Consider the following 22453-nt stretch of genomic DNA (forward strand, 5'->3'; position numbering starts at 1 on the left):
GGCGGGAAGCGGCGTTCCCGGCCCCGCCGCCCCCATTGGCTGGATTTTGCTGCAGACCCGCAGCCGGCGGGGCACGGCTCCCCCGCTGCCACCGAGCGCCGCAACTACGGCGCCGGGAGCCGGGCCGTGCACGGCTGGAAGGAGGGTGTCCCTGCCGGGGATGTGCTCCCGCGCAGCCCAGGCCGAGCCGGCGGCGGGGTCGGCCCCGTGCCGCCCGCCTCTCGGAGGCGATGGCGCGACCGTCCCTGCCCGCAGGGGGAAGGGCGCGGGGAAGAGCCCGCCCTTGCCCTGCCCCGTTCCAGTCCTCAACCAGGTCGGACCGCTGGCAATATAGACAGGCGCTGGCTCACGTTCGCGGCGCACACTGCTTGGGTGGAGTAAGGTGGCAGTATGTCTGGTAGAGGCAAGGGTGGGAAGGGGCTCGGCAAGGGGGGCGCCAAGCGCCACCGCAAGGTGCTGCGCGACAACATCCAGGGCATTACCAAGCCGGCCATCCGGCGCCTGGCTCGGCGCGGCGGCGTGAAGCGCATCTCGGGGCTCATCTACGAGGAGACGCGCGGCGTGCTGAAGGTGTTTCTGGAGAACGTGATCCGTGATGCCGTCACCTACACGGAGCACGCCAAGAGGAAGACAGTCACGGCCATGGACGTGGTGTACGCCCTGAAGCGCCAGGGACGCACCCTCTACGGCTTTGGCGGCTAAATTCGATTCCTGGGAAAGGTTAACGATTTTAGAACATAAAGGCTCTTTTCAGGGCCACCCACGTTTTCAAGAGAAGAGCCTTGATCACTGTTCTTGTATAGGTCTTGTTTTTACGGTCGTGGTAAAATTGGGGGGAGAGGGGTAAGGAAGTGGGGGTTAGGCTTTCGCTGTCCGTGGTCCGCGCTGTCTACGGTCCTTCTCTTAGCCTGAAACAACAGGCGAGTTTAAAATCTGTGACAGAGATTGTCTCGATTGCACTCCCTGGGAAGAATAGTAGGGGAACGGGTGTAGTGCTTGACTCTGGGGACTCCCTGGACTCGACAGAAAAACTTAACTTTTGAAAGATTCGGACGTTCTTTGTCCTTGCCTATTCTCTCCACACCCGCCCTCGCTCATCCTGCGAAACGGGAACAGAAGGGCCAAGCAGGCTCTATATAGAGCCGATCCCCCGCCAACCAGCTTCACCGCAGCAGCCTGAAACGGGGAGCTCATGAAATGGCGGCACTCTCGCCTCTGCCATTCGGAGGGCGGGACAAAGCGGGAAGGCGGGGGGAAGAAGAAACAGCACAGAGTACTCGTAGCGCCCCAGGGAAGCGACTGCAGAGGAAAGAGGCTGCGAGCCCTGTGGGGAAACGCCTTCCGTTACTCTCCTGCTTTCTCAAAGCCTGCCTGTTCTCAAGGTGCCGCTCTCGACCCCCCTTCCTCCCACCCTGCGCCGGCGGATTTAAAGGATGAACGTCAGAACTACCAACACACAAGGCCAGTCAGGGGGTGGTTCCTACGCTACCTGCTGCCCGAACCTCTCCCAGTTACCCCACGACCAGTTTCTGCCTCAAGCCCGTAAAAGAGCGCTCAGCACAAGCTGCCGATGCTCGCTCCGAAAAAAGAGACACAGCCCTTTCCGCTGGTCAAGTGGTGGCTCTTAAAAGAGCCTTTGGGTATAATGATGGCAAGGCAGCAGCCCTAGGCGCGCTCGCCGCGGATGCGGCGCGCCAGCTGGATGTCCTTGGGCATGATGGTGACGCGCTTGGCGTGGATGGCGCACAGGTTGGTGTCCTCGAAGAGCCCCACCAGGTACGCCTCGCTCGCCTCTTGCAGCGCCATCACGGCCGAGCTCTGGAAGCGCAGGTCGGTCTTGAAGTCCTGCGCGATCTCGCGCACCAGGCGCTGGAAGGGCAGCTTGCGGATCAGCAGCTCCGTCGACTTCTGGTAGCGCCGGATCTCGCGCAGCGCCACCGTGCCGGGCCGGTAACGGTGCGGCTTCTTCACGCCGCCCGTGGCCGGCGCGCTCTTGCGGGCCGCCTTGGTGGCCAGCTGCTTGCGGGGCGCCTTCCCGCCGGTCGACTTACGCGCTGTCTGCTTCGTGCGCGCCATCCTAACCTGCTATTTCTACTTCTATGAAACCAGAACTATTGTGACTCCTATTTATAGCCGGTTGTGGCCCCGCCTTCCCGCCTCTGATTGGTTGAAGGATAAAATAATTTAATTGGGTAATTCGAAACACCCTGTAGCCAGGCCGATACCTAAAGGCGCCCCGAGCCCCAGCCCGATCCAAAGTGAAGTATCTATTCTTTCCGCCCCCCCCCCCCCCCCCGGGAATCCTGAAGGGCTTTTAAAGTTTTATTTCTCTAGTATTTACTTCTCCTCTTATTTTGCTGAGTTCTTTGAGACTCGTGCTTACCGGGTCCATGTTTTAAGTATATGATGTGATAACGTATATAACTTTAGCTACGAAAAAGCACCCTAGCAAGGGAGTCTTAGTTTTATATTGAAAATAAGGCATTCGATTACTCCGGAAATACTTTCCTACATAGTTTAGAACGACAAAACATAAATGACCGGCTTTTTACATATTTAGGTTTTACTAAATAAACCTAAAAAAAAATATTATCTTTCTGATAAACCTAGAAAATATATGTTTTATCTCTACTCATCTTTGTTAGCAGAATCCTTTTGCGGCTTGTATAAGAGGATTAACTGGATGAAGGGCACAACTGATAAAGACAAGTCGTTAAAAAGAAGGAAAATCGTTTCAGAAGAAACTGAAGATAAAAAGAAGTAATCTATGATTTAAATATTAAAGAGCACGTTCAGAACAGAGGGGGTTAACGCGGGTTTTTCAAATTGGCCCAATGAGATCAGCCCTTTCTATCAGCCAATGAACAAGCAGATCTCCGCTATAAAAAGGAGTGAGTGCGGGTCGCGTTTAACATTTTCTGTTCTTAATTCTGTGTTACTAGAGAGAAGACGACGTATAACGATGGCGCGCACGAAGCAGACAGCGCGTAAGTCGACCGGCGGGAAGGCGCCCCGCAAGCAGCTGGCCACCAAGGCGGCCCGCAAGAGCGCGCCGGCCACGGGCGGCGTGAAGAAGCCGCACCGTTACCGGCCCGGCACGGTGGCGCTGCGCGAGATCCGGCGCTACCAGAAGTCGACGGAGCTGCTGATCCGCAAGCTGCCCTTCCAGCGCCTGGTGCGCGAGATCGCGCAGGACTTCAAGACCGACCTGCGCTTCCAGAGCTCGGCCGTGATGGCGCTGCAAGAGGCGAGCGAGGCGTACCTGGTGGGGCTCTTCGAGGACACCAACCTGTGCGCCATCCACGCCAAGCGCGTCACCATCATGCCCAAGGACATCCAGCTGGCGCGCCGCATCCGCGGCGAGCGCGCCTAGGGCTGCTGCCTTGCCATCATTATACCCAAAGGCTCTTTTAAGAGCCACCACTTGACCAGCGGAAAGGGCTGTGTCTCTTTTTTCGGAGCGAGCATCGGCAGCTTGTGCTGAGCGCTCTTTTACGGGCTTGAGGCAGAAACTGGTCGTGGGGTAACTGGGAGAGGTTCGGGCAGCAGGTAGCGTAGGAACCACCCCCTGACTGGCCTTGTGTGTTGGTAGTTCTGACGTTCATCCTTTAAATCCGCCGGCGCAGGGTGGGAGGAAGGGGGGTCGAGAGCGGCACCTTGAGAACAGGCAGGCTTTGAGAAAGCAGGAGAGTAACGGAAGGCGTTTCCCCACAGGGCTCGCAGCCTCTTTCCTCTGCAGTCGCTTCCCTGGGGCGCTACGAGTACTCTGTGCTGTTTCTTCTTCCCCCCGCCTTCCCGCTTTGTCCCGCCCTCCGAATGGCAGAGGCGAGAGTGCCGCCATTTCATGAGCTCCCCGTTTCAGGCTGCTGCGGTGAAGCTGGTTGGCGGGGGATCGGCTCTATATAGAGCCTGCTTGGCCCTTCTGTTCCCGTTTCGCAGGATGAGCGAGGGCGGGTGTGGAGAGAATAGGCAAGGACAAAGAACGTCCGAATCTTTCAAAAGTTAAGTTTTTCTGTCGAGTCCAGGGAGTCCCCAGAGTCAAGCACTACACCCGTTCCCCTACTATTCTTCCCAGGGAGTGCAATCGAGACAATCTCTGTCACAGATTTTAAACTCGCCTGTTGTTTCAGGCTAAGAGAAGGACCGTAGACAGCGCGGACCACGGACAGCGAAAGCCTAACCCCCACTTCCTTACCCCTCTCCCCCCAATTTTACCACGACCGTAAAAACAAGACCTATACAAGAACAGTGATCAAGGCTCTTCTCTTGAAAACGTGGGTGGCCCTGAAAAGAGCCTTTATGTTCTAAAATCGTTAACCTTTCCCAGGAATCGAATTTAGCCGCCAAAGCCGTAGAGGGTGCGTCCCTGGCGCTTCAGGGCGTACACCACGTCCATGGCCGTGACTGTCTTCCTCTTGGCGTGCTCCGTGTAGGTGACGGCATCACGGATCACGTTCTCCAGAAACACCTTCAGCACGCCGCGCGTCTCCTCGTAGATGAGCCCCGAGATGCGCTTCACGCCGCCGCGCCGAGCCAGGCGCCGGATGGCCGGCTTGGTAATGCCCTGGATGTTGTCGCGCAGCACCTTGCGGTGGCGCTTGGCGCCCCCCTTGCCGAGCCCCTTCCCACCCTTGCCTCTACCAGACATACTGCCACCTTACTCCACCCAAGCAGTGTGCGCCGCGAACGTGAGCCAGCGCCTGTCTATATTGCCAGCGGTCCGACCTGGTTGAGGACTGGAACGGGGCAGGGCAAGGGCGGGCTCTTCCCCGCGCCCTTCCCCCTGCGGGCAGGGACGGTCGCGCCATCGCCTCCGAGAGGCGGGCGGCACGGGGCCGACCCCGCCGCCGGCTCGGCCTGGGCTGCGCGGGAGCACATCCCCGGCAGGGACACCCTCCTTCCAGCCGTGCACGGCCCGGCTCCCGGCGCCGTAGTTGCGGCGCTCGGTGGCAGCGGGGGAGCCGTGCCCCGCCGGCTGCGGGTCTGCAGCAAAATCCAGCCAATGGGGGCGGCGGGGCCGGGAACGCCGCTTCCCGCCCGCGCGGTGCCGCCCCGCCCCGCCCGCGCTCCGCCGCCGCCATTTCGCTGCGCTCCAGCAAAAGGCCGGGCCGGGCATGGCGGGGGGGGAAGCCCACGGTTGTGGCGTTTTGGTCAGTCCATTTTTTCAACTTGGGGGAGGTTACTGTGGGGTAGTATTCCCTGTGGCGTAGCCCTTTTTTATAGAAATAACTTCGGAGACTTGAACTGTTCCGCTAACGGTTCCAGTCAGCAGCTGTATCATTTCGGGACAAGATACTGTTTTTTGCTGGGGATCTGTCGGCACCACGAGTCTGCGGTGCGGGAGGTGCTTGCAGTGGCTCCTGGAGGCACGACCGGTGTAGAAAGCCCTCAGCCCCTGAGTGTGCACACACGCTTTGTTAATTTTTCTGTCTGACTCAGTATTTAAATTTACCGTGAATATATATTAGAGGGTATTTTTTACTTTGTTCTCTAAGGATCATCAAATAAATGATATTCCAAACAATCGCTATTTACCATCTCTTTCTTGTCAAGAGTTTTTCCTTTTTAATTACGTCTGCGTGCAATGCACAGTTTTTATTTTTTGTGTTTGTTTGGTCACGTATTTGTCATGTTGTTTCATCCTTTCCATCGTTTCCTAATGGGTCCCCATTACTATAATACTTCCTGATCGTGAAAAGTTTTTGCTTGGTAATTTCACAGCCCTTTCCCTTTGAGCTCTCACATTTTTTTTTTCATTGTTTGTCATTTTTCATCCCTTTTTCTTGAAATACTTTTCTTTCTTTGGGGCTTTCGGATTTTTTTTCCTCTCTCTCTCTCTAGCCGTCTAGTACGTATGTTATTTAATTCGGTTTATGTTTAGCCACCATTTCAATGTCTATTTTCATGTGTAGATAGCCAGTTTTGTGGTGTTTATATCACCCTTTATTAATATCACCTGATTTAGTTCTACAGAAATAGCAGAGCCATACTTATCTTTGCATATCAACCTTAATGCTGCTGTTGGCACAGATGAAGGTCCTGTTTATATTAGAATAACTGTGTCTTTGCTCTCAATCTGTTCCTTTACTGTTTGTGGAAAAAAAATGAATTGATATGTAGCCCTTTTTTCTCCCACACTTACGGGTTACAGCCTAAGTAGAATAGAGAGAGCTCAGTGAAGTTTCTGCATTAACATTCTGCATAACTACTGAAACGGTTGAGGGCCCCAAGAACAAGGAGGATGTTGTAAATACCTTAGACATTCGACTAACCTAGTTATATAAATAAACAAAGGGGAGCCTTTTTTTAATTTAGGTGGGTATATCTCACTTCAGACAACTGGGCCTTGAAAAGATAGTTTCTAATTAGGATGGCTGTATTTCACTTCAGACAACTTGGCCTTGGGAAAACAGAGGCACAGAAACCTAAAGATAAGGGAGTTGCAACAGCTGCCTTGAAGGACACAGCCTACGTGACCTACATGATTCCTGGACTGAGTTTGTGCAGAAGCAGGGGTCAGTTAGCGAACACAGCGAGGAAGACTATAAGCCTTCATCTGAAGACCCCTGACGACCACCAGAGAAAACGACTGCGCATGTGGAACGGACATTTACATATATTAATGAGTTCCGGGAAATCTCATGACTATGCAAATGAGTTATTGGGAATCTTATGACTATGTATAACTTTATGGTATATAATCTCTGAAAATCTGCAAAATCGGCGGAGCACTCATGGTGGATAATCCCCAGTGCTGCTCAGCGCTGCAATAAAGAATGCCTGCTTAATAACACACTCTGGTGTTATTGAGTTTTCTTTCGGACTCCTTACCCAGCCGCACCTAGCTTCCCACTTCGGTGAGGAAAGTTAGAAAGCAAGGGGGTTTGGAGATCTCCGATTTTTGTATCACTACCTACTACTTATCTCAGTATTTAATATCATACACCTTTTCCTTGGCAGTGATTAGTGTGGTTTTCCTTCTATTTTGTCTAGATTCAAAGGACCTCTTTTGTTCTCAAGACTGCTGAAAAAATTAATTTCCCTTCTCATCTGGCACATTTGTTTTTAATCATGTAATTTTTTGCACATCTCTTCAGTAGCTTTGCTTTCATTTCACCTAATAACTTCAAATGCTGTAGGTGTTAATATTTTTGTAGATTATCTACTTAATTTAATTCTCTTTATGTGGTTTAGTGGGAACAGGTATTCTGCCTTGCAACCTGCCCTATTCACCTCCCATGCCTAGTGTTGATTGGCATTTTGTCAAAAGGTAGCAATCTCTTTTAGCATCTCTTTCTTGCTGATTTTTAGTTCACTATATCTCTTTTTGTGGCATTTATTGTGCAGGGGTTTTTTTTTTCCATGAAATTTAACCTTTGCTTATTTTTACACCATACTTTCTTGATCCTCTCTGTGTTAGACTTCCTTAAATAATCAACTTTTCATCCTTATCCAGAGGCCATTACATAATAGTGACAACCCAACTGAAGAACCAAAGCAGCTAACTATGTAATTTGTTCCTGACCTAAGCAATAGCTTAACTTCAGAAGGGATAAAAACCACAGATGGTCTGAAGCATGAACTATTATGACTGATTTTACACTGAATCTTTGTAGATATGACAGCAATGTACAGGCACATAGAACAGATTGCTATATTACAGTGTGCTTGGGTTATTTGAGGAAATATTTTTCTATATTTCATGATTGTTAAAGTCAAGTTATGCTTACCCAATTTTATCTTTTCTACATCTAACAACAGCCAGTTTAAATTTTTATTTTAGCATAATGCATGTATGTAGTTAGGTATAAAATAAAAGAGTATATGTTATTGAAGTGTTGGGGAAATTCTAAAAACAAACAAAACTAAAACAAAAGGAGGAGCATACATCATGTTTACAGGAGCTCAAACCTTTCAATGTTTTGGAAAAGAAGGAAGGAGCTCCAAGCAATCTGCATTGATTGAATTCTGGAGTAACACTTCATTTCCTAATATGACATCTTGGTCTCATTTTATGGCCAGTGTTTGTCCTTCATGCCAGGTGGTTCATTTACATGGATTTTATAGCTCAGAACCAACAAGTGAGTATATGAACTACCCATTAATTTTTTTTTTTTTACAATTCAGCTTTTCCCATTAGTCAAGGCAGTATGAGGAGGGTGAAAAGTTCTGTTTTCCTTTTCCTGATCATGCAGCATTAGTTGGAAGAGCTTTGAGCTGTCTCCATGATGTGGGAAGCTGGCCAGGGGACACTGGAATGAAGGAGCAGGTTAGGTGAGGGCAGGAAGGAGTGAGAAAGTGACTCTACTCCTCTTCCCACTCAAGGTATGTCATAGCAAATCATAGCATTCCTCTTCCCTTCTTCATCAGCTTTCAATCTCCCATCCTGCCCTTCCTGCTAATGCTCCTGACCTTCCCAAAAGACAACCAACCCCTTGAGGAAGCTGTTGAATAATGTGAATTTCAAAATTTTTTTTCTCTTCAGTGATCTACTTTTCTCTGGAGTTTTCAGGAAAAGTGTTTAGTTGTTATCTGAAGGAGCTGCTGATCCCTCATTAGGTCTGCCAGCACATGTATTTTCAGTTCATTAGGAGAAGTAATATCAACTTAGAACATCTCTGTGGTGTGTTTTGTAAACCAGCCAAAAGCTTTGCGATAGAAATGTTACAATTTGGAGATATAGATTTGCTTCGCCTCCTAAAGCAGTAGCTTGTGATAAATGTGCTATTTTACTTATGTGAGAAATTTGTGAGGGAAAGGAATAAAACTGCATCACACACTCAGGGAAATATAAGTGTTCTCAGAGTAAATATAGAAGTCCAGTTAAACAGAGAGATGTATTTTTGCCTACTGTATCAATCAACATGGTAAAAATATTACAGAAGTTGTCTGGCATTAAGGAGTTTTATTCATGATTTCGATGACATGAGCACTTCCTAAAACTGTTGTTAAATAGTTCTCATTTCTCAGACTTCTGCAGTGATCCCTGGAGGTATCAACTGCCATTCAATTACATACACTTGTTGAGGATCGGAAAAACAATTTCTCATAATGTTAAAAAATCTCCAACAATCAATCCCCCAAAACAAACACCACCACCACCCCACCACCCCTGCAAGCTCCTGTTCACTTAGCTGTTTTTTTTCTCAGGGATTCCAAGTTACTTAGTTTTCTTGTTTGTATAGATATTTCCATGGTATTCTCACAAAATACTTGAGGAGGCCATAGAGGAAGTTCCATGGCAGGAAAAAGCTACAGCATCTGTAGGAAGAGGGAAAGACTCGGTTTCTATTTGAAATCCCTCTCTGTCACCGAAATCAGGAATAAAACTTAATGCTGGGTTAAGCATTAACTAGCAGGCATTACTTTATTCAGCTGAGGAACATGGGGGAAACATTCTACCTAACATGTTTGATACCAGACGGTTTAGCAATGGTTTAGCAAGAGTAGGCCTCAGAGTAGGCTCTAAAAGGCCCACTCTGTGCTACCTTTACACAGAATCAACTTTCCTGTCAGTAATTTTCCTTTCAGCTAGAATAACAGAGAATAACAGTATGTTCTGAAGCAAACTGCATGTTTTGTAGATAGGGTCTGCTTATGGGACTTATAACAGTGTTGTAGTCATCAATGATTCTTGCTTGCGCTTAGCCTTAGAAAATCCAAGGTCTCTGTTAAATTCCTTGCTAATTATAAAGAAGGGCCAAAGACAAACAAGACTGTGAAAAACAACTTTGTGATGTCTAAATTAACTTGATTCACAAACTCTGGCGCTGGAGGAGAGAGAAGTCCAGTGAGAACCAGAACAACATCTTCTCCTTGAGGCCACCTGCACTTGTCAACAAGAAGACCTCGACCACGCTTGTGCAGAAGCACAATTATGGCAGGATTGCGACCACTAGAGACCCCCAGGGACCACCCAAGACCCCTTCCCCAATTTAGTACACATGCACAAAGACAATTACATAATGTATTAACATATGCATAAGTTTCTTGGAATAGGTGGGCTTTTCTCGGGAATCGTATGAATATTCATTTTTCTATAATGTATATAAAGATTGTGCTTTTGTCCCTAGGTGTGCATGCTAGGAGGAGAGATCCCCCATGCACCCAGCGCTGCAATAAACCAATGTTGGCTTTCTAAACTATCATTTTGTTTAGAGAGTTTTCTTGGTTACTATTTTCCGGTAACAGAATTTGGCGACCCAGATGGGACAAGCTCTCCAGAGTCTCGACAGACCACAGGAATTGTGAGGACTCCAGCGCGCGCTGGAGTATTTTCGGGGAAGCCTCTGATTCCCTGGTCGGGTGAGTTTCCGAGGCAGCTCTCTGGGAGATTAACAACATTGGTTGTGAGTATTGGTACTGGTATTTTAATTTGGCTGCTTACACATAAGTCGTATCTGAATTAAGTATGTGTTGTTAAGCTATTGGTATCAGTGTGCACAATTGTGATAATCCGTACGTTATTATGGGGATGCCTGGAGTCTGGATTTTGGTTGAATATTGATTTTGTATATTTGTATATATTCATATATTTATTGCTGTTTAGTGAAACTGCTTTTGACTTGCAGTTTGCAAGTCTCTCTCCGTGTTCTCTGTTCCTTCCCTTTCGGGGGGGAAGGGGGAAGGTGGAGGGGGCGAACGGCGTTTGCCGTTTGCTGTCTGCCACCTGTTTAATAGCCAGTCTGGCTTTGAACTGTGACAGATTTATTTGTAATTGTGGTATTTGTGTAACTTTGTTCAGGTATTCATGTTAGTTTTGAAACTTTGTAAAATGGGAAACAGACAGTCTACCGAAGGGGGGATTCTTAAGGGCTCTCCCTTGGGATGTATATTAAGACACTGGAAAAAGTTTGGGGGTGATCCCGTTACTCGTAAAAAGTTAGTAGAATATTGTAATCACTGGTGGCCTTTGTATAACCTAGATGATAAGGAGAAATAGCCTTAAAATGGGAGTATAAACTACAACACAATACTGCAATTAATGTTGTCCTGTAGATGAGAGGGAAAGTGGGATTAGATGCCGTACGTGAATTTGTTCTTTGCATTACGGGATGATTATGATGTGTGTAAGGAATGTGGTTTGATTGTAAGCAAATGTGAGGTATTGGCGTTAGAGGCAGGGAAAAAGAAAGTGCCTAAGCATTGTTGTTCAGCATGCAGCATCGGCAGGCGGTGTAGCAAGTATAAGAAGAAAAGAGAGGAGGAGGAGAATATGGAGGATGTTCAAATGTTAGTTGGACCGAGAAGGGATAGAAGGGATAATGGACAGAGTGATTCGGATAGTACCGATGGTGAAGCAGGTTTCAGTCCGGTGGCAGGTAGGACTACGCAGAGAAATGCTAACACACAAGCCCCTCTCAGACAAGCAGTAGGACCGGAGCGGCCAGTTTGGGTAAAAGTGACGTTTACTATATCGGATTTAAAATCCTGGAGGGAGATGGCAGGGGTATATAGGGAGGACCCTGAATGGGTAGCAAATGTTATGGAAACTATAATTGAAAATCATGATCCAGATTGGAAAGATTTGCAAATTATCTTGAATAACTTAGTGATTTTCGAGGAAAAATGACTTATTTTGGCCAAGGCCAGAGAGGAGGCTGAACGAGTACATGTTCAGGCTGCACAAGCAGGATGCATAGATGAACATTTTCCTCCCAATAACCCTAATTGGGACACCAACGTTCCTGCTCAGAGGTTGTTACTGACTGAATACCAACGATTGATTTTGCATGGTGTTTGGAATGCTATTCCAAAGTCAAAGAATTGGTCTAAATTGTATCTGGTCGTTCAGGGAAAGAATGAGGATCCCTCCTCTTTCCTTGAAAGACTAATGGAGGCTGCAAGAAAATACACCAATTTGAATCCAGAAAATGATGTAGGTGCTGTCTCGTTAATACACATTTTTATGGGACAATCTAGTGCAGACATAAAACGGAAATTGCAGAAAATAGAGGGGGCAGGTGCCCGCTCACTGGACAAAATGTTAGAGAATGCCTGGAAAGTGTATAACAATAGAGAAAAGGTAGAAGAAGAAAGAAAGAAAAGAGATGTTTAAAAACAACCAGCAACTGGCAGCAGCTATAGCCCAGGAAACTAGTTGGGTCAGAGAATGGAACTATCGGCGGCGGGGACAAAGGGAAGAAAATCTTCCCATGAAGTACCAGGGGCTGAAAAGCAATTAGAAAAAAATCAGTGTGCTTTCTGCAAGCAGAAAGGGCACTGGAAAAAGGAGTGCCCACAATTAGGTCGGTGAGGTCTTGGGGAAATGCCAAGGAAAGCTGCTAACATGATGACTTTAGATTCAGACTGAAGAGGACTGGGGGAAGAATTGAAACCCTCCCCAACAGAACCCCTGGTTATAGTAAGGCTGGAAAATGAGAAAGTAAAATTTTTAGTAGACATGGTACGTATTCAGTATTAAATACATGCAAGGGAAATTTGAGTGATCAAAGCATGCCAATTATTGGTGCCACAGGGCAGAAAGAAAATCGTCCGTTTTTTCTGGCCTTTAAAATTTGGAATTGGGAAAAGGGTGTTAACCCATCAATTTCTCTACATACCAGATTGCCCCATGCCACTGTTAGATGAGATATGCTAAGTAAATTGAATGTACAAATTACTTTTACAAAAGGAAAAATCCAAAACCATATCCCTGAAAATAAAGCTTTGGATGCCCAAGTTTTTATATTACAGAAGGAAGATGAGTTACAGGAGATACCAGAAGATGCTGTGACACCTCCCGTATGGGCTTCAGGAACACCGGGACGATACCGAGCGGCTGGACCGGTAACCATCCAGTCAAAAACAGACTCTGGACTGGTAAGATGAGAGCAATTGAAACAAGAGCTTAGAGCATTTCTCGGGATGGCCGGATGGTGTTGCCTGCGGATAATGAATTTTGGTCTCATTGCCAAACCCTTATATGAAGCTGTACAAGGGAAAGGAAACCTCCTTGTTTGCACTCAGAGGTGCATTTGCAAAACTAAAACAGACTTTAATGAGTGTTCCAGCTTTAGGCCTCCCGAAATTAGAAAAACCATTTGAACTATTTGTACATGAAAGACTGCATATTGCCCTAGGAGTGTTGGTCCAGAAACTAGGATCATGGAAAAGACCTGTGGGATACTTTTCAAAACAACAAGACAATGTCAGTAAGCGATGGCCAGCATGCCTCCGAACAGTGGCAGCTACAGTACTACTGATCCGAGAGGCCCGAAAATTGATGCTCAGGCAAAAGCGAACTGTGTTTGTGCCCTGTGCAGTTACAACTGTTCTAGAACAAAAAGGAGGACACTGACTGTCACCGAGCCAGATGCTGAAATATCAAGCCCTCCTTCTGGAACAAGATGATGTGGAGCTGAAAGTAACCAGCATCCTGAATCCAGCAACCTTTCTAACTACAGATCCTGGTAGGAAAAAATTAACACATGACTGTTTGCAGGCGATGGAACAAACATACTCCAGCAGAGACCTTTATCAGGAGCAACAAAGAGAAGAAACAATCCAGAAGACTATAGGCAAATAGACTGTGCATGCTAGGAGGAGAGATCCCCCGTGCACCCAGCGCTGCAATAAACCAATGTTGGCTTTCTAAACTATCATTTGGTTTAGAGAGTTTTCTTGGTTACTATTTTCCGGTAACATGTTCACCTAGGGACAAAAGCACAGTCATTATATACATTATAGAAAAATGAATATTCATATAATTCCTGAAAAAAGCCTGTCTATTCCAAGAAACCTTATGCATATGCTAATATATTATGTAATTGTCTTTGCCCATGCATACTAAATTGGGGAAGGGGTCTTGGGTGGTCTCTGGGGGTCGTAATTCCCCGTAGTTATGCTGTTTGCTGTATGACCCCGCTTCTGCGCAAGCGTGGTTGATGCCTTTCTGTTGACACATGCAGGTGGCTCCAAGGAAAAGATACTGTTCTGGTTCTTACAGGACTTATCTCTTCTCCTTGTGTCAGAGCTCTGAATCAAGTCATTTAAGACACTACAAAGGTGTTGTTCACAGTCTTGTTTATCTTTGGCCCTTCTTCGTAATTAATGAGGAATTTAACAGAGACCTTGAATTCCCTAAGAATAAGCACAAGCATGAGTCTATCTGCATACCATTCCCATCAGTACTTCAGTGATAACTGTAACTTTAAGCGCTATCAGTCCTAGAAGCAGACACCGTCTGCAAAACATGAAGTTAGCTTCAGAAACTGCAGTTATTTTAGATGGAAGGAAAATTAGTTCTGTTGAAGGTTACACAGGCCTACATTTACTAAACTGTCTGATATCATCCCCATGTTAAGGGCAGTATCGTTCAGATGCAGAGTGCAGAGACCTGAAATAATCAAATTCTTAAAGAGGTGTTATATAGAAATGCCATCTCCAGAGGAGAAAGGTTTGTCTGCATCAGCCTAGTTTGTATGGTAGGGTCATTTCTGTGCCACGCAGTCATACGTCAAGTTTTCCAGGACAGAATGAACAAGGAAGGAAATGCTTTAATGATCACAGACTCCTTACAGAAGTAGTTTATCAAGCAGGATGCTCTCTCAGCAGTGAAGTTTAAAGAATCAAAATAACATTTTCCTAACAAAGCAAGCTGGAGCTCCCACTGCCTCTTGTGTTTTTCGGTTTGGTTTGGTCTGGGTTTTTTGTGTGGTTTTTGTTGTTGTTGTTGTTGTTTTTGGTTTTGTTTGTTTGTTTGTTTGTTTGTTTTTCCCCCCCCGGGCAGAAGATCTTAAAAACGCAGGCTGGTTTTAACAGCAGCCGGGGCAGGGAGCTCACCACGGTGTCATCCAGCAGATTTACCTTCCTTGCCTGCGGATTAACGAGATGGAAACGACTCGGGGAGGAGAGGGGTGGGGGAGGCGGAGGAGCTAACCAGAGGGAGGGAGGGCAAGCAGCAGGAGAAGAAGGAGGAGGAGGGAGGGAGAGAAGCTCCTTCCCGAGCAGGATTGGTCGGAAATTGCTGCAGCGGGGGCACAGCGGGCCGGGCCGGGCGGGAGGTGCCTGGGGCCGTCCCGGGGCCGCCCCTCCCCGCCGCGCTCCAGCCGAGCCTGAGCCGCTTTACGGTGCTGGGGGCGAATGCCCCACAGCGATCGATCCCCGCCCCCGTTACTCAGCTGTGCACAGTAATATTAGGGACACTCTGTGAAGATGCAAAGAGAAAGACGTCCGAGGAATTACCTGCGCTTTATGGCAATCTGCTATTTTCTTAATATTAGATACACTCAGAGCGTTTATTGTTACCTGCAAACGCAGGTTTCTGCTGCATTTCCACAGCTATAGTGCAATTGGCTTTCAGACCTTCACTCAAATTTCCTGAATGTCAGCATCAGTGCTTCTGAAATGGTGTGAATGTAGACATGTGAGTTTCTTACATATTTACTAATATCTAAATTGATCCTGTATTGCGTATCTGAGAGAAATAAACAATGATACAAAAATCGGTGATCTCCAAACACCCTTGATTTCTAACTTTCCTCACCGAAGTGGGAAGCTAGGTGTGACTGGGCAAGGAGTCCGAAAGAAAACTCAGTAACACCAGTGTTATTAAGCAGCCAATTCTCTATTGCAGCGCCAGGCAGCACTGGGGATTGGTCTACCATGAGTGATCCGCCGATGTGGCAAACGCTCAGAGACGATATACCATGAAGTTATACATGGTCATGGGATTCCTGAAAACTCATTTACATAAGCATTATGTTTCCTGTAACTCATTAATATATGCAAATGTCTGTTCTGGATGCTCAGTCGTTTTCCCTGGTAGTCGTAGGGGGTCTTCAGAAGAAGGCCTGTAGTCTTCCTCACTGTGTCCGCTGACTGATCTTTGCTTCTGCGTAAACTCAGTCCTGGGATCTGAAACGGTTGGGGCCCCAAGAACAAGGAGGATGTTGTAAATACCTTAGACACTTAACTAACCTAGTTATATAAATAAACAAAGGGGAGACTTTTTAATTTAGATGGCTATATCTCACTTCAGACAACTGAGCCTTGAGAAGACAGTTTGTAATTAAGATGGCTGTATTTCACTTCAGACAACTTGGCCTTGGGAAAACAGAGATATGGAAACCTAAAGATAAGGGAGTTGCAACAGCTGCCTCGAAGGACGTGGCCTACATGGCTTATGTGATCCCAGCACTGAGTTTGCACAGAAGAAGGGGTCAGTCAGCAGACACAGTGAGGAAGACACTTCAGTGTTATTGAGTTTTCTTTCGGACTCTTTACCCAGCCGCACCTAGCTTCCCACTTCAGTGAGGAAAGTTAGAAAGCAGGGGGGTTTGGAGATTTCTGATCTTTGTATCAAATCACATAGGCCATGTCCTTCAAGGCTGTTGTTGCAACTCCCTTATCTTTATGTTCACGAGCATCTGTTTTTCCCAAGGCCCAGTTGTCTGAAGTGAGATTGTCCCAGAGCCTCTTTGCCTTAGAGCCATTTACAGCTATTTAAATTGCAAAGGCTTTCATTTGTTTAGTTGAGCACCTAGGATAGTCGAGTGATTAAAGTATTTACAATGCCCTCCTTGTTCTTGGGACCCCAACTCTTTCAACGATATGAATAACTCTTTTTTTAAACTTCATTTGATGTTTAAGAAGGCCTGTTTTCAAGTGAACATGAAAAGTAAATTACTGATGATATTATTCAAAAGGTTTCCACACTTTACACCAGATTTGTAGGATGTTCCTACTTCATCGTATTTTGCTTTGCTATGTATGGTTGCAGAAAGATACTACAGGAAATAAAAAAATTGAGTGAAGGGATTTGAGAGTAAGTTATGAAAAGACGTATAAACATTTAAACTTTGTGTAGAATGTGTCATGTAAATATTCAAATAAGTTTTGTAAAAAGCAGCCCACAGTATCATGAAGGTGGCCTTGGTAGCCGGCAATTAATTCCATTCAATTTGTTGGCCTAGGCAAATACTCTAACTTGCCTACATTTTTGTTAAATATGTGAGACTACAGCAGCTTCTCCTGAAATGCAAGAGGAAAAAAGATTAAAATCACACCTTCCTTTAAGAATGTAGAAGACTGTTTAGTACCAATGGAGTTTGAACAATGTCTTTATCCTGTCCACAATCATGTCGTTAGAGCAATCAAGCACAGTCTTTTTAAAGAAAAACATGAATAAGACTTTCTGAAATAAAAGAATGTTCAAGGACTTTTTCTATACACTATTGTCACTACAACAGAGCCAACTGAAAAGGAAATGTTCTTATACTACTTCACTTTTTTACTTGTTTGTCTGCATACTTGGGAATATTTTTGCAACTGAGTATGGATTTTTTTTTTATATATATATTTTCTGGCATATTATCTTCTAGTGCTTTATGGAAAAACATAGATCTATTAAATAACTACAGGTTAAATAACATTCTTTAGGAGCAAGCTCTCTGAGAGATTGCACTACCTGTGCCATAGCTAGCACTTTAAAGCATAAGGGTATATTTTGTCTGAACTTAAAGGTCAAAAGTAATTTAGGTCATCTATGACACTAAACGTTTCCTCATGACCACCAGCATCTGTGATGCACTGTTCTTAAATCTAAAGTCTTCCTGCTTTATGTAGAAATCTCTTTGAGAATTTAAGCTGTCTGAATAGTTGGAAAGGAATTTGGGAAGGGATCTAGATTAATTAGAAATTCTGCTTATGCAATGAAATAAAATACTCATGCTTTTGAAGAAAACTTTTAAAATTCTCATCTGTCACATAAGTAAACAGGTGATATAATCCATTTCTCTCCCATTTTAATATATACAAAATTTTATTTAACTGTGGTACACAGAGAGAAGACATGTTCATTTGTAACAAGCATAGTTAAATGAGGTTGAAGAATATATTGCCTTTCTACATTAAATGTGAATGGCTGGTCAGGAGAAACAAGGATATGCAGTAGTTGTAGGAAAATATTCCAGTTATATTTTAGATGAAGAAAAAGAGGATTCGGTATGCGGAACTCAACAGTTTGCCTGTACTAATAAAAACATGCTGAAAACCATCGTGAAAATACCATTGGTGGCACAGAAAACAGAACATTAGTCAAACTGCTATGAAAGGAAACTGAGGTCTTTATATGCACCATCTCAAGCCAGAAATATGGCTGGAAAGGCAGAGAGAGCAAAATGGTAAATTTTGTGATATACCATTACTGAGTGTAACTAGTTTCTAGTGAAGAAAATAGAAAAAAATGCTTTAGATTTCATCTCTCCGTATCTCATTTGAAAATGAAAATGCTAGAACACTTGTGTTTTCAAGTGCTTTTCCAAACATCAGTGGGGAAAAAAACCCTCCTTCCCCAATTTCCAAGAGTAGCAAAATAGACCCACTTTCTTCTCATGCACTTCAGTGTGCACATTGGTCCTGAAAAGACAAAAATGCTGCCTCTTCACATGTGTTTCCGAGGACAAAAATGAAACCCGGGAGGCCTCTGTTTCAAAACACGGGATTTTCAAATGACCCAATCAGGACCTTCTGTAGATCAGTCCTCTGCTTCAGGCCCATGCAATCTCTTCCCCCCCGTGCTAAATATCCACCAACAGAAGGTTATTTTGCTTAATAGACTACATAAAATAAACTTATATTATTAAAAAAAAAATAACCCTCAAATTTCAGCGTGACTACTAATAAAATCCATCTCTGAACAGTGGGTGATGAATACCTAATACTATTTCTTTCAACAAGACAGGGCTGATAAAAAGCAAAATAAAAGTCCTCTGCCCGTTTCGGGAAAAAAACAAACAAACAAACAATAAAACAAACAAACAAAACCCCAAAACACCGCAAAAGCCTAAAGCCTAACTTGAAAATTATGTAAGAAGCAGGTATTGTTTAACAGCAGCCCACGATTCTCATCTTGTTTCCAAGCAACACCGCCGCCGGGCACTCCTGTGTTACCTCCCTCTGCTTGAAAAACATTTTCGATTAACACATTGCCACAGTGACTCACTCCTCTGTCTCCTGAGGAAAGACACTGCAAAAAGCAGCATAGTTTCCTCCCCTTGTTTCACAAGAGGCATTTTTAAAGAATAAAAGGAACACCTCCCCTCGCTCTCCAGCCCTCCGGCAGCCTCATTCGCAGGCTCCCGGCGGTGCTTTCCTGACTCCCCTTCGGGCAGTTTTGTTTTCTTCCACATAAAACATTACTGAATAAAAAAAAGAAATAAAAGCACGTATTATCGATATCTGCCTGACAAAGGAGGGAACGTGGTGTCCCTTACAGTGGAAGAAAAAAAGAATTAATCTGTTCCGAGGAAACACAGAGGGGAGGAGAGCCTTCCCCCCGACACCCCCCCTTTTTTGAAAGCTGTCTCTGACCATGTCTGAGACTCTGCCCGCCGCTCCGGCCCTCACCTCCGAGAAGCCGAAGGCAGGCAGTTCTAAAGCCCGCGCGCCTCAGCACGACCGAGCTGAGCACTGAGTCTGTAACACCTCAAGGAGTGCAAGGGGCTCCCACGCTGAAGAAGGCCAAAAAAGCGGCGAAGGGCCCTAAGAAGCCGGCAGCCTCCACGGCCAAGAGCCCCAAAAAGGTGACTAAGGTTGCCAAGTCCAAAAAGGGGGCACCGAAGAGCGCTGCCAAGCTGAAGAAGACAGGGCCCAGGACAGAAACTCGCAGAGAAACCCAGCAGCGTTTTTAAAAGCCACCTACACTGTCAGAGGGAAAAAGAAAGAACTGAAACAGCAGTTCAAGTCTAGACTAGTACACGATGATGACCTGCTGTGTGTACATGTGATTGTCTATAGTGCTTTTCTGTAGGAACTCAAACACTATGGAAAAGTACATATTAGCCTATTTTGTTTTAACCTGTGATCCTCCATTACGATTTCCACCACCACCCCGCCATCACTTACTCACAATAGCTGACACTGTCCTTTGGAAACAGTCCCAGTTTAGTTATGGGACAGTATCTTAGTAAAATATGATTCTACCACTATTGCCTAGAAACCGTAAATCACAAACAAGCAAAAAAAAGAACCTGAGTATGCAGAAAAACAGAGCACCCACCACGCACAAGGCGCTTAGGCTCCTCTTGCACCCGCGAAATAGGAGCAGCAGCGGCTGCGCCGGGAGGAAAGCGCGCCCCACCCCGCCTCGTGTTTGAAAACCGCGCGCTCCCCGCTGATTGTCCGCCGGCGGCCGCGGCCCCGCCCCTCGCCTCTGGCGGGCAGGGAAACCCCGCCCCCCTCCCGACCTCCCCTCCGCCGAGATTAACGGTGCTTCCGCTACTGAAACCACGGAGAGGAAGGCACCGGGCCCACCCTTGCCGTGTTCTCATCTCCTCTCTTACACCGTGCTGCGGTGAGTGATCTCAACCTGAACTGCTGACTTTTATTAATTTTTCAAAAAAGTGAAACTGAGAAACATTTACATAAACACATTAACTTCGTGAAGAAAAAAAACATGCAGGGACATACACCAATCAGGGAAACAAAGTTGAAGGCACATATAGAAACAAGTTACACTTCAGAAGCTATCTACGTAGTTTCTGCATATATCAAAATACATTGTTTCTGGAGAAGTACATACTTGTAGGCTCAGGTATTCCTGCTCTTTCTGGGAAGATATGGGTGGCTCTGAAAAGAGCCTTTGGGTTGTTTGTTGAAAAGAGTTCTACTTGGCTTTAGCCTTGTGGCTGTCGGTCTTCTTGGGCAGCAGCACGGCCTGGATGTTGGGCAGAACCCCGCCCTGCGCGATGGTCACCTTGCCCAGCAGCTTGTTGAGCTCCTCGTCGTTGCGGATGGCCAGCTGCAGGTGGCGCGGGATGATGCGCGTCTTCTTGTTGTCGCGGGCCGCGTTGCCGGCCAGCTCCAGGATCTCGGCCGTCAGGTACTCCAGCACGGCCGCCAGGTACACCGGGGCGCCGGCGCCCACCCGCTCCGCGTAGTTGCCCTTGCGCAGCAGCCGGTGCACGCGGCCCACGGGGAACTGCAGCCCAGCCCGCGACGAGCGCGACTTGGCTTTGGCCCGTGCCTTCCCGCCCTGCTTCCCACGGCCGGACATATCTCAGATCAAAAGGTTTAAAAAAAAAAAAAAAAAAATCCTAAAAACCTACACAAAACACAGAAAAAAAGCTGCGAAAACAGAAGAAATGCAGCAAGAACCACCACCCTGCCTTTTTATCCCTTCCTGCTGGGGTTCGGTGGCACTTCTGATTGGCGGAGGCTGCGATTGCGAAGTTAACCAATGGGAAGACAGATGAAATAGCGACCAATCGAAGATGGTAGATGGTTAAACATCACAAACCCCGATTCTCCAATAGGGAAGAACTGCCTTGAGTCATCTCATTTGCATACCGTCCCTATAAATAAGGGGGGCGCCGCTATTGTATTTACGTCGTTTCTGCCATAGACAGGTAGTGACAGACTTGTAAAATGCCGGAACCAGCTAAATCCGCTCCTGCTCCGAAGAAAGGCTCCAAGAAGGCCGTCACCAAGACGCAGAAAAAGGGCGACAAGAAGCGTAGAAAGACTAGGAAGGAGAGCTACTCGATCTACGTATATAAGGTGCTGAAGCAGGTGCACCCCGACACGGGCATCTCGTCCAAGGCCATGGGCATCATGAACTCCTTTGTCAACGACATCTTCGAGCGCATCGCGGGCGAGGCGTCGCGCCTGGCGCACTACAACAAGCGCTCCACCATCACCTCGCGGGAGATCCAGACGGCCGTGCGGCTGCTGCTGCCTGGCGAGCTGGCCAAGCACGCCGTCTCCGAGGGCACCAAGGCTGTCACCAAGTACACCAGCTCCAAATAAATCTGTTCGAAAGATCCTCTAAACCAAAGGCTCTTTTAAGAGCCACCCCCATTTTCAGTAAAAGAGTCGTTTACACTGATTCGGTTCGGTGAGTGATACTTGTATTTAGCACTGTTTTAATTCCCAGACTAGAATATACTATTTAACAGTAGGGAAAATGTTTGTCATGTTAAAGTACCGGGAATGATTTGGGTTGCACTGCGTGTACCCTACCCTGACTGTTCATTGGGCCGGTCTATAAAAAAAAAATCTTAAGTACCTAATCAAGTTCTAAAGCTATTAAAGTTTTTCCTCATTTTAAAGTAGTTAGCTCTAGTTTTTGAGTAATTATAGAGGAATATGCACGGTAGTGTTGAGTGTATTTTTTTCTCCTTGTTCTGGTGTGAAATAAAGGGGTGTTTTGTTTTGTTTGGTTTTTTTTACAATAACAACCTTATTCTAATGCAGTTTATACCTTTTCTGATAAAATGTTGCCGTCCCCTTTAAACGTTACTTTCATTCTCAAACCACTTGGCCGCGAGCCAGAGCAGCTTGTTTACTCAGAGAGCTCCACAGCGACTACTCTGCATATGTGTTACATTTGAAAGACAATGTTTCATGAAGTTTATCATTCCAGGCACCGCAGAAGTAAAATGGTAGAGAGAAAAGTGCAATTTTGTTACTCCCAGAGATTGCATGTGGAAGTGGCGTAGTTTTTTTGGCA

General features: G+C 46.2%; 6 protein-coding genes and 1 long non-coding RNA gene across 7 annotated transcripts; 4 read left to right on the forward strand and 3 right to left on the reverse strand.

Moving 5' to 3' along the window:
- The first annotated feature begins 377 nt into the window (after window positions 1-377).
- LOC137664172 (histone H4) lies at window positions 378-763 on the forward strand. The gene has a single exon (XM_068401957.1). It carries the CDS (start codon window positions 391-393, stop codon window positions 700-702), a length of 312 nt encoding a protein of 103 aa, XP_068258058.1. The 5' UTR covers window positions 378-390; the 3' UTR covers window positions 703-763.
- An 883-nt stretch (window positions 764-1646) lies between these two features.
- LOC137664000 (histone H3) lies at window positions 1647-2076 on the reverse strand. Its single transcript, XM_068401719.1, has one exon. The coding sequence runs from the start codon at window positions 2074-2076 to the stop codon at window positions 1666-1668; it is 411 nt and encodes a 136-aa protein (XP_068257820.1). The 3' UTR covers window positions 1647-1665.
- Window positions 2077-2962: 886 nt separating this feature from the next.
- Window positions 2963-3392, forward strand: LOC137663996 (histone H3). Its single transcript, XM_068401713.1, has one exon. It carries the CDS (start codon window positions 2963-2965, stop codon window positions 3371-3373), a length of 411 nt encoding a protein of 136 aa, XP_068257814.1. The 3' UTR covers window positions 3374-3392.
- An 883-nt stretch (window positions 3393-4275) lies between these two features.
- Window positions 4276-4661, reverse strand: LOC137664179 (histone H4). The gene has a single exon (XM_068401978.1). The coding sequence runs from the start codon at window positions 4646-4648 to the stop codon at window positions 4337-4339; it is 312 nt and encodes a 103-aa protein (XP_068258079.1). The 5' UTR covers window positions 4649-4661; the 3' UTR covers window positions 4276-4336.
- Window positions 4662-5092: 431 nt separating this feature from the next.
- LOC137664337 (uncharacterized) lies at window positions 5093-6795 on the forward strand. Its single transcript, XR_011048282.1, has 2 exons — window positions 5093-5150; window positions 6391-6795. It is a non-coding gene; the product is annotated as an uncharacterized lncRNA (long non-coding RNA).
- A 13511-nt stretch (window positions 6796-20306) lies between these two features.
- On the reverse strand, window positions 20307-21011 carry LOC137663626 (histone H2A-IV). The gene has a single exon (XM_068401057.1). The coding sequence runs from the start codon at window positions 20996-20998 to the stop codon at window positions 20609-20611; it is 390 nt and encodes a 129-aa protein (XP_068257158.1). The 5' UTR covers window positions 20999-21011; the 3' UTR covers window positions 20307-20608.
- Window positions 21012-21344: 333 nt separating this feature from the next.
- Window positions 21345-22156, forward strand: LOC137663502 (histone H2B 8). The gene has a single exon (XM_068400803.1). It carries the CDS (start codon window positions 21370-21372, stop codon window positions 21748-21750), a length of 381 nt encoding a protein of 126 aa, XP_068256904.1. The 5' UTR covers window positions 21345-21369; the 3' UTR covers window positions 21751-22156.
- The last annotated feature ends 297 nt before the right edge of the window (window positions 22157-22453 follow it).

This window comes from Nyctibius grandis, chromosome 5 (assembly GCF_013368605.1).
Source record: "Nyctibius grandis isolate bNycGra1 chromosome 5, bNycGra1.pri, whole genome shotgun sequence".
Classification (NCBI taxonomy): Eukaryota; Metazoa; Chordata; class Aves; order Nyctibiiformes; family Nyctibiidae; genus Nyctibius; species Nyctibius grandis.